The sequence below is a fragment of the Pelecanus crispus genome, chromosome Z, assembly GCF_030463565.1.
Source record: "Pelecanus crispus isolate bPelCri1 chromosome Z, bPelCri1.pri, whole genome shotgun sequence".
Classification (NCBI taxonomy): Eukaryota; Metazoa; Chordata; class Aves; order Pelecaniformes; family Pelecanidae; genus Pelecanus; species Pelecanus crispus.
This window is the reverse complement of record NC_134676.1, coordinates 38,110,266-38,122,333: the sequence shown is the minus strand read 5'-3', so window position 1 is coordinate 38,122,333 and position 12,068 is coordinate 38,110,266. Positions and strand designations below refer to the sequence as shown.

The 12,068-nt window shown below is 41.6% G+C and overlaps 1 protein-coding gene across 1 annotated transcript in view; it reads right to left on the bottom strand.

The window, feature by feature from the left end:
• The window catches only part of FOCAD (focadhesin), a 128,534-nt gene extending 119,736 nt beyond the window's left edge, over window positions 1-8,798 (bottom strand). Inside the window, exons 1-4 of the mRNA XM_075725886.1 lie at window positions 8,710-8,798; window positions 7,570-7,658; window positions 4,490-4,564; window positions 2,781-2,935 (exon numbers count right to left, since the gene is read on the bottom strand). Of these exons, the coding sequence (XP_075582001.1) occupies window positions 2,781-2,935; window positions 4,490-4,564; window positions 7,570-7,626 (287 nt within the window). The 5' untranslated portion in view covers window positions 7,627-7,658; window positions 8,710-8,798. The remainder of the gene's footprint in view (window positions 1-2,780; window positions 2,936-4,489; window positions 4,565-7,569; window positions 7,659-8,709) is intronic.
• Window positions 8,799-12,068: the final 3,270 nt, after the last annotated feature.

Here is a 12,068-nt window from a genome sequence, read left to right as displayed (position 1 = left end):
CATAATACATTCAATAAGAAAACAGGATTCCCTGTTCTGAAACTGCTGTATGGCTGGTCCTAATTCCCAGGCAGAAGGTGGGGGGAGGATGGCTGCTTTAGGCTTTACACTCAGCTCCTGAACACAGCAGCACAAAGGCATGACATATTGCAAGGATTTCCCCACCTCCAATAGGCATGGCTGCTCAGGTGATAAAAACATTCTGAAAACATACATACACACAGAAATCCTTCTGACAATTTCTTAAAAATTACAATACTCCATTGTTTCACTGGTTTTTAATAGATTGACTTGATTATTTATGCTCATTTATCATTGAATACAGGCCACAGTTTTCCCATCATCTTTTACACAAAAAGCTGGAGACCAATGTTTAAAATGCGTAAAAACGTGCATGTATATATTTACACATGCATACCTATTTAGCATATATGCACACACACACAAACACACACATAAGTATGATGTTCGATAAAGTTTAAACTCTTGGAGCATCAGAGGAAACTTAACACTGGGTCTAAGAGACAGTTATGGTACAATGATGCACCACAGAGCTAAGAATAGACTCCCATTTGTATAATGAACAGATAGCATGGACCACATAACAAGTCAACTCAGACAAGCACTGGATGTTCACCTCTGACAAAGCACAATGTCTTTCCTAGCAAGCAGAATTTGATACACCTGACAAAATAAAACCCACCAGGTGCACCAAGCCCCTGCTAAATGCATTGTAACAGAAGGAAGAGAAGCAAAAACACAACATGAGTAGTCTTTGCCAATAAAGTATTCACCTAACTCCCTTCAGCACTGAAAGGTGCTCAGCATTTGCAAGTGCCTTTCTGCTGGCTGCCACTGGCTGCTAATTTCATATTTATTTTATTTTAGAGACACTGTGCACACAGCAGTGTAAAGCCACAGAACAAACCTGGATGACAATTTGGCACGGAACAGGATGACAAACAGCAGGCTACAATTCTAAGAGACTCAAGGAAAAAAAATAAAGTATCAGCACTGAAATGAACCAATCTGAAATTGTCAGTTTAATCAGCTCCTGAGGCTACAGACATTTTAAACCCACAGACTTCTGTGGTTAGGCTATATAAACCTTGCTTTGCAATCCATAGTGGATGTGGTTTGAATTGTGGCAGCTTGGGGAGGGGGTGGGGGGGAAGCCATCAAAAATTTATAAAAGGTTCCTGGGTAATTTGCCAGCGCTTGCTATAGCAATCAGTCATGTGTGTTGGTTTCACACATGGAAAAATGTATGAATGGTGTAGAAATGGGGCAGATTCAAACCCTTTCAATACATAACTCTGATTTTGTTTTTAAGGTTAACTCAATCCTAAATATCCCATTTTATGAAGCACAAAATTGTGTTAACATTTCATTTCCTTGTAAACCGCTGATACTGTAACAAACCCTTGGCTGAACAGGAATTTCACATTTCTAGACTGCAAGCCACAGCTAATGAAACTTTCCATCCACCCTACCCCACAGTACTCAGGTTCTCACAGTCTAAGCACAGGTGCTTTTACTTCTTTGATAACAATGCAGATCATTCCCTTAACCCCAAACTGAACTACTAAAATTTTGTTATTTGGAGGACAGTGTTTTGCAGAAATTATTTGTATTCTAAAAATATATTTACAAAACCTTTCCTAGGGATCCATAACCACCTATTGTGAACTCAGCACAGAATCAGCATCACCACAGCAGATCCTAGCTGTAAACAAGCAAGTCACGATGACAGAAACAGTCTTTTTTAAAATATCTCATTTCTTAAGCATTTCAGTATTTACTCAACCTAAGCTCACCTTTGGCTCAGACTGACCATGACAAACCTCAGCCTAAAACTGATTATGTGAAGGTTAGAAGGGGTGAAAAACATGTCTTGAATAGCATGGTTCTTGCAACCTCTATGCTGAGCCCACCAGCATAATACACCACAGGTGTAGCACCAATTAGCTGGCTTGGCTATAAACAACTCTAGCATTCTCTAGGAAGAGAATGAGAACACTTAATGCAGAAGTCCTGTTAGCTTCCAAAATCAGAAGAGAGAAAGATAACCCAAGGAACTTCATTAGGTTGGTAGATTTGAATGGAAGCATCTTCCCAATCATCATTTGGCTTCCCATTTATAAATTTTATGCACAGCGTCTTTTTACCCCACTACTGCATTCTCTCAGTATGTTGCACAGGCAATCTAGCTCAAAACACCATTGTGACATGTAGGCATTATATTTGCACAGTTTTGTAAGAGAAAGTAGGTGCAGACTTAGGTAAAGTGATTTCTTCCTCAACAGACAAGGAAACAAAACCCAGCATTCCTAATCCCCACCCACAGTCTTATGGTGACTCTACTTGAGCAACTAGTTATTTGGACAGACTGATTAGCAAGTTATTTCCCTCCCCACAATGGAAGTTGCTGCCATTTGCGTCCCCCTTCCCCATGATAGAGGCAACAACACTAAGCAGTGCACTGATTTCTGAGGTTCCACAGTACAAAGTTCAGAGTGTTAGTCCAAACTGCTAACAATTTCAGCTTACATGCATAGGATACTTTACGATTTCTTAAGCCAAACCCACACTGTCACACTGCCAAGATGAAAGCAACAGCCTCCAGCAGAGTGGCAGGGCAATGCCAGTCCTTAATGACACAGCTTATTTGAAGATACTGTCACTTCCAGAACCTCTCCTCTTCCCCTGTATGTACAAGGAAAAAGCAGCGACTGATAACCAGATGACAAAAGACACTAAATCAGGCAATCAAAGACTACCTTGCTGAGGGAATCAGGTTGAGAGCTCCATGAAGAACATAGTCGAGCTCAGCATGTTTCTCTGCAACAAGTGCCACCAACCCCTCAGAGCAGGCTGTTCGCAATGCAACATTCTCACTGCAGCACTTCTCCCAAAGCAAGTTCAGAGCAGGAGTCTGAAATCAAAAGCATGAGACACAAGCAATGAGAAGGCTGGCACTGATTTCTCTTCTTTTATCTCAAACAAACTTTTACGTAAAAACCTGCTCAACAGCTGCTCCTGAACTCTTTAGCACAAGAGAGGAAGCTGGGGTACAGATTCTACACCGAAGGAAAGGCCTTTCCCAGGACAGCTCCCACTTTCCTGCCCCCTACTGCCTGTGCCCTCCATAGGGACAGGAGTCTCTGAGAAAAGGGTAAGGCAGACGAATTTTTCAGCTGTGCCTATGCAGGTAGGCTATCATCAATTTCACTTTCCTTAAAAAGATCAAGATGGAATTAGAGACAACTCAGGAACTGCTATGTCAAACTATGTCTACAGCAAGGTGTAGTGCAGACAGCTAGAAGCAGTCATACAAAGGGCTATCCAGACATAAGTCATCTTTACTCACCATTTGAACTCCTCAGTTCTCTGCATTTGCTAGTCAGCACAAAGATTTGGCAGTATACATCAAAACTGCTGCTTGTTTTCATGCTAAATTTGCATTCACAGGTTACTTTGCTGACTGTGTAGCTTCCAAATGGAGAAACAAGGAACGTTTTTAGAATAACTGAATACTGCAAAATGCTCTTGAATAAAAAGGGAGCCTGTAATGTCTAAGTGGCACAATCTTCTGTTTCTTAGCATTTTAGAAGGTGTTGCTGTATTTCAGTTTAATACCTTCATGGGGAGGCAAATGGGAACAGTCAGCTTCTAGCTCAAAACCAAATGTCATTTAGGAACATGATTATGATCAGGACTGTTGGAGGAGCTTCTGTTAGAGAAACTACACACCTCCAACATTCCCTCACATGAAAACTCAGCACTTTTCAGGTCTGGTTTTGCTAGGGGGAGGGCGGGGGCGGGGGGCAGGAATGGGGTTAAGACTTGAGACTGGAAGGAAAAATCCACAAATCATTTTCTGCTCATTTCTGTACAAGTCATTTTTGGGGAGGAAAAACAGACGAGCAAATCCTAACTAACACCTCTCCTACATTGCTGTGTCTCTTGCAAATGCCACCATTTCATATGCTTCTCAGTCAACAAGACAGACCTGCACTTAAGTGAGCCTGACTCAACTAAAAGGCAAAGTATGCCTTTGCATGATGCTCTCTCAAAGAAATATAAGCTCTACTTAGCTAATATGAAATATAACACCAATAGAGGTGCGTGAAATGCCATACTTTTTGAAATGTTTATGGTGATGTAAAAGACTTTCCTACTCAAGTGACAATGTCTCACCATATGGCACTTCATCTGCAGCAACGTAAATAAACTCAAAACTCTCAAACTGAGCATAGCTAGATGCAGAATTAAGACTTCTGCAATTAAGACTTCTGATGGAAGTAAAACTGCTCTGCTGATCCCAGAGATTTACCACACCTACCTGTATGCCCAGACACATATTGCTAACTAACTTACTTAACTTCTAGGACTTATTAAAATTACACAATGGGGAATGGGAAACCATAGAAAAACATTAAGTACATACGGATGGGAGAGAAAACAGAAGTGAAAGAATGCCACAGACCTGATCAGACGCCTGTCTGATCTTCTCTGAAGAAACATTTTCTTTCAGTACTGCAGCAATTAGATGACCCACTGCCTAAAAGAGAAAAAGAAATAAAAAACACATACAGATCAAGCATTGCTTTTCAATTCTCCATTAGGAAGAATTCACACTACTGTTGCATACTATCATTTTATTGTGATTTGAAATACCAAACTTACTGGTATAGAAGCTGAAATATGTTTGAGGGCCAAAAATCTCCATAATGCTGGCATATGACTTTTTACTGTTATCCTGAGGCAGAACAGAAACAAACTTCCATAGGATTCCACATATATCCGGGGTCTCTTTGTACATACTCAGGAATTGCAGGTATTTTAATGCATCAGCTGTAATAGGCATTCACAGGTCCACCACTGTACAGATCTCAGTGTACTTAACAGCACTGGTAATTATTAAATCCTTTACTACATAGGGCAGCAGAAGCAAGAGTGGAAGCGGAATACAGCAAATCTAAGCAACTTGCCCAAATTTTTCCATCACAAGTTTTGCTAAACACTGATGACAAACATACTATCACACCTTAAGCACTTTACAAATCCCCTAGCATACCTACTGCCAGAAATGTTTAATTTACTTTAAACAAGGCATATGAAGCTAACAGTATTCCTCATGAAGCTATTCTGTGGCAAAGATCAAGAGCAAGACTTAAATTTTCAAGATCCTCAAAAAAAATGCTTCAGTTCTAAAGAATGAGGGCTTCAGTTCTAAAAGGCAGCATACGTTTTTTCATTTGAGGTTTAAGATTAAGCGTCTCATTCTATTTTAATAGAAGGACTGTCTGATTTCCTCAAACTGCCTTTAAAAACCTAAATGTGGACTGAAATACTGAAATACCCTCAAAGGCTTCAGGGTGTTCGAATCCAGGCTTTTGTTTTCTGACTCATCTCTGATGTCCTACTCTCTCTTGTTTCATAATCATTGACACTGCTAAACAGAAACACCTTTCTGTGAGAGACAGAAAGGCATCTTTTCACAGTAAGAGCACAAAAATGTTTCAGATTATCAATATACCCAGAACAGCAGCTGCATCTACTCTTCCACGGTAAAGACAAATCCTTACTTTTGGAAAAAGTAAACTATGAAGCCAGCAAGAAAAAAAAATAATAATAACACTTCTGTTAGCGTACAAAAAGACAGGAACAGATTACTTTAAATATTTTCAAGTTCCTTCAGGATTTATTTACTTTTCATTTAGATAGTAGTTGCTAGCCTGACATGACAAACAGTAGCACTCTGAGATAGCAATTCACATTTCCAGGAAAGTGACACTTTACACCTTCCTAGACAACAAGGATTATGCCATTCAAAGGCTTGGATATGTACTCTTAACAAATTTGACTTAAAAAGACAGTTGATTATTTGGGAATCTTACTCTTGTGAAAACAGAATGAGAAAATGGGACAAAGTCAGATATTTATCTCTGTTTTTCTGCAGCTATCCCATTGCAAGAGCAACAACATGCTCCCCAGGCAGATTACATCTTTTCTAGTGCACTTACCAAGTGCATCTTCCGTTATTTTTTCTTTTTCCTGCTTATAAGGAACTTCAGCAACTCATTCACAACCACATTCTTAAAACACTTTCATTACACTGGAAAAGGGGCTTATCAATAGAAATAGGAGCTTTTGCAGTGAGCTATAAAGTCAAAATGTAGATTAGCCCACTGCATTGCAAGAACTTGATTCCCCAGTAAAACTTGTTGACCTGAAAAACTATGCTCAAGTTCCTAACTTCGCTGATCCTTGTCTGTGTAGGTTACACACTCTGCAGCGTGGATGTCTTGGTTGGTCCCAGAAAGAGAAGACATCTGTCACAAAGTTGAACCCTGGCCTGACAACAGTTTCAAGATTACAGTATGCTTTTCAGGGGTCACAGAATGTAAGTGGAAACTAGCAAAACAATGAAAGCACAGCACAAAATCAACCAAAGCACACCAGTAGCCCTTAACCATGTGCAGCTGTAGTGATGAGCCAACGCATTTCAGCATACTTGCACCATGGGAACATTCTTCTGCAGAAAAATGAACTGGTTCAAAGATGCCAAGTCCTACTCATCAAGGCCAGCAATCACAGGAACTCAACTGCAGTACCAGACACTTTGCTAGAACTTAGATGAACTTTAGCTTTCAGGGACATGACTTCCTCTCCTAGATGCCAAGTTGATCACAAGGGGACTTCTGTGTCTCTCTTTCAAACTTAATTATTGTAAACCAATTTAGACTGAGCTGAACTGAAAAGGCAACAGAGACACCAGGTTGCACAGACTGCATTCACATTAACTTATTCCATCAAACCAACGGCTACATATTTAACGCTGAATTCATAACAGGAAGAGGCAAAAAATGGGGAAGTTAGCAATGGTCTTACAGCTGAAGAGATACATTTTTAATACTAAAATGAGAGATGGCCAAAGCAAGGAAGGTGTATTTTTTAAACAGAGCCTATTACTTTCTTCCTTCCTGTCCATTAAAAATTCTGTGATAAAGACTTTATGCACATGAGAAAGTTTCAGGTGAACGTGATTAGGAGCCATGCATGGATCTGAAAATAAAGAGGTCTGGTCTGCCGATCACAGTGGAGCTGTGGACAGTTATTCTTTGATGACAGACAAGACTGCAGAAGTTCATCAGCTCTCATCACAAAGGAAGAAAACAGATCAGTCCTAAAGACAGTTCTATAAAGTATTGTCAAGTATTTCCACCCCACACATGACATTTGGTAACTGCTGGCTTCTCTTGAGATCACAGGGTCACTAAAAACCATTTGGTCCCACCTCAACCTTCCAGTCCCAGAAAGTTTCTGATTTTCCTGCAGAGACTTTACAGTGATGAGCAACTAGATTAGCAAACCAGAGGGCAATTAGCATTTGTTTGCAACTTAAGAATATCCTACTTCTATGGTTTTCTGCCATGGTTTCTGGAGCCAAAAAGACCCCCTCAAAAAGGTCTTCCTTACCACCTTTTTACAGTCAGGCAGCAGGCCTTGGAACAAAGGTTTCCACAGACAACTCAATTTGTTTAATGCTTTTAAAAAAATTACCTGTGACTGAATAACTGCATTAGGAAATTCAAATCGTTTCTTGATGTCATCCAACATTTTGGCTCTGTCATATGACACTAACTCTCACTCTGCAAGAGAGATTAAAAAAAAATATACTTAGGACTAGGAAAGAAAGAGTGCTATTTGCCAGAAAAAATACACAAGAGTTATGTTGTAGTTAACAGCAGATGTAAGCATTAAAACATTTTCTTCCCCCTCCTAAGTCTACCATATCACCTTGCTTTATGGACTTAAACTCAAGTGTGCTGGCTTTGGTTGGGATAGAGTTCATTTTCTTCATAGTAGCTAGTATGGGGCTACATTCTGGATTTCTGCTGAAAACAGTGTTAACAACACAGGGTTGCTTTAGTTATTGCTGAGCAGTGCTTACCCAGGGTCAAGGCCTTTTCTGCTTCCCACCCCACCCCACCAGAGAGGATGCTGGGTGTGCTCAAGAAGCTGGGAGGGGACACAGCTAGGACAGCTGACCTAACTGACCAAAGGGATATTCCACACCATATGACATCATACTCAGTACATAAATCTGGGGGGGAAGAAGAAGAAACGGGGCAGACATTCAGAGTGGTGGCATTTGTCTTCCCAAGTAACCATTATGTGTGATGGAGCCCTGCTTTCCTGGAGATGGCTGAACACCTGCCTGCTCATGGGAAGTGGTGGATGAATTCCTTGTTTTGCTTTGTTTGTGCACGCGGCTTTTGCTTTATTTGTTAAACTGCCTTTATCTGAACCCATGACTTTTCTCACTTTTACCCTTCCAATTCTCTCCCCCATCCCACCAGGGTTGTGGGGATGAGTGAGTGGCTGAGTAGTGCTTAGTTGCTGGCTGGGGTTAAACCACAACACCACAAAATGCTGAATACTCATTGATCTTGCACAAAGAATGGGTGATCAACATTTCTTAAAGGTGGAGCAAATATACGGTTCCATATGGCACAACATATGTGTCCTCTGAGAGCATTTATCATTGAGAGCATTTTAATTATACCTCATTGACTTGAAAATAGGACAGTTCAAGAGGAGTGTTCACAATTTCCAGAACATGATTTAAAATACAAAATTCTTTACAAATTTTTCAATTATTTCATGCAAAAACAGGAGTAAAACAAACAAAAGACCCACCTGTGAGACTGTAAATGGCCATTTAGTTAGTGGCTGGAACACTTGACCAAAAAACCACAACCTTCTCTAAGTTGGAATATGCAGGCACCCACAAGTACACAGGAACCTAAATTGGAGAGAAAACAGCTTTTTTGATTGCACACCAGTGAAACCGATGGCCAACAGCAAATATTCAAACATTTCAGTTTACAGTAGACACACCTCCAGTCACTTGGGATGGCTTCCTTAAGAAATAAAAAACCTAGCACTTGCTGAAAACTGAAGTGTAATCCTTTGAAATAAGCACTGAGAAAGCATATTCATGCACAGTACTCCAATTTCAAGACGTGCTATCAGTGTGATGTGTTCAGAATCTTGCCGCTTACTTTCAAAAAGATGGAATTAAACCCTGGAAACATGCAAATGCAGCATGTGCCACAACAAATACCATTCACAGCAGGAAAACTCAAAATTAATAGTTATCACCTCAATGAATATAAATTCCTGGCAGTTAAACAGCAAAAATATTCCTATATACTTGTGAATTACATTTCTGAAAGTTTAGAAGGAAAAAAAACCCACCCTGTTAATTCTACTCAGAATTATGTCAGTATGGGTTTGTGTTGTTTTAGAATAGATTTAATTGCATTTTGAGAGAACAGGTGTCCATATAATAAATGAACACACATTAAGCTAGAGTTGATATCCTGGTTTTCTTTAAAAAGCAATGTGATTGCTACCGCAAACAATTCCAGACATGCCTAGATCTGTTGAGCACGTCTAATAACTCCACCGGCTCTAGATGCATCTAACCTATCTGTACATACCGAGTCACAAAAAACAACCCCTTCCAGTTCTACCTAACAAGCAGCAAAATGATGGAAGGTTCCTTGCTGGGTAGTTTTGACATAAACACACTGGAATTATATGGTATCTGCCACCAGTTAATTTTTATTATTCATATTAAAAGGAGAAACTACAGTAGAGAATCATAAGAAGCACAGTACATACTTTCAATGGAAGCACAAATTAGTTATTCCAGGCAGACCAGAAGTCTATTGCCCCCCTACCCCATCAGAAACAATTCCTCAATTTCAATTTCAGCAGCTATACCAACGCAATTTAATGAATGTAAACACCACCTAAACAGTTCTTCAGTCTTCAGCATTCACCCTCAGCAAAGGCACTTGCATGTGCCTATAGAATGCCTGGAAATTTTACAGGATCACTGGATAATTAAGGCTGGCAGGGACCTAAGGATGCCTCTAGTTCAACCTCCTGTCAAAGGAAGTTCAGCCATCGGGTCAGACCAGGTTGCTCAGGGCTTTGTCCCATGAGGGCTTGAAAACCTCCAAGAACAGAGAAGGCACCACCTTACTGAGTTGTCCTGATTGATAAAAGCTTTCTCTTCATCACTAGCCTGAGCTATTTTGCCACAGACTGTGGTGAAGAGCCTGCCTGTGTCTTCTTCATCCCCCTCCCATTGGTGCCAGGGCTGCTGTTGGGTACCCCCAAAGCTGTCCCTGCTCCCAGCTGAACCAACCCCAGTCCCACAGCCTCTTCTCACAGGGCAAGGGGTACAGTCCCACTGTCTCAATGGTCTCTTCTGAATTCAATCCTGCTGGTCAGTGTCCCTCCTGTACTGGGGGTTCCAAAACAGGACATGTCAATACAAGGTCTGAGTGCTCAGCAGAGGGGGATAAATCCCATCCTAACCTGGCTCCCCAAGCTGTGCCCTGCTCACACTGCCTGGTGCACTACCTGCCAGGGCCCGTGGCCATCCCTACAGAATGGCTCCCCAGCCAGCCCATCCCCAGCCTTTACCGTAAGGGCTGGGGCAAGACGGGGCATTGGTCATCGTTGAAATTCCCGAGGTTTCCATCAGCCTGTTCCTCTATTCTGTCCAGAAGGCAGCCCAGCCAGCAGGCAAACATCCTACCTTTGACACAAGAACGCTGCAGGAGACAGTGTTGAAAGTATTACTCATGCTGAGGTAAATGACATCCACCGCTCTCCCCCTGTCTACAAATCCAGTTATTTTATCTTTTAGTAAAGGCAATCAGGTGGGTCAGGCACAATTCTTCCTTGATAAATCCATACCTATGTTTACTCTTCCCAATAAGAATCACTGAATCAGAGTTTAGGTTGGAACAAAGATCTCCAGAGGTCATCTAGTCCAATCCCCTCATCAAAACTGGTCTGATTACATCAGCTTGCTCTATGCCAAGTCTAGTCAAGTCCTGAAAACCTCCAAGGATGGAGTCTCCCTGGCAAGGTTTCCGATATTCAACAACCCTCATGGTAAAAAACCACTTTTTCCTAATATGTAATAGAAATTTTTATTTGTATATAATTTTGATTTGTATATAGCCAGCTTGTGCCTGTTGCTTCTCGTCCTACTGTTGTGCACCTCTGAGAATCATCTGGTTCCATCTTTCCTCCATCCTCCCACCAGATAGTTGCAAATGGCAGTAACATTTGTCCTTTGCCTTCCCCTCTCCAAGCTGAACAGGTACAGGGGTAGGCTGAGAGCGCTGTGTGTTTTGTGCTGCAGACCCCTGACCATCTTGGTGGCCCCTATTAGACTTGCTCCAGTGTTGTTCTTATACTAGGGAGCCCAAATTCTGGGTGTAGCACTCCAGACACTATCTCACAAGTGCCACACAGAGGGGAACAATCATGGTCGCAGATGTCACATTCTCACTAATACAGCCCAAGATATGGTTGGCCTTCCTTGCTGCCACACTGCACTGCTGACTCACACTCATCTTCGTGCCTACTAGGACACCCCCGCCAGGGCCTTTTCTGTAGACCTGCTTCCCAGATAGTCAGCCCCTGCCTGTATCAGTACATGGGATTATTTCATTTCAGGTGCAAGACGCTGCATTGCTCCTTGTTGAATTGCAAGAGGTACCCCATCAGTCCATTTCTCCAGACTGTCCAGGTCCACCTGAAGAGCACCCTACTTCCCAGTGCTTTGAATACACTCTGGAATTTGGCATTAGCCACAAATGTGCTGAGTGCACTCCATCTCATCATCCAAGTCATTGATGAAGGCACTATGCAGTGCTGGGCCCACTACTGATGCCTGCAGGACACCATTACTTGCCAGTCTAATAGACTTTGCACCACTGATGACCACCCTTTGAGCCAAACCAGCAGCCAGTTTTCCACTGAACATACTGTCCACTTACCCAGGCTATATTTCACCCATTTAGTGACAAGGAGACAAGGGAAGGCTGTATCAAAGGTCTTGGTAAAGCATACAACATCTACTACCCTCCTCTTGTTCACAGTACGAGTAACCTCATTATAGAAGAAATGAGGTGGGTCAAGGTGTGATTTGCCCTTGGTAAACCCACGCTGACTGCTCCTAGTAA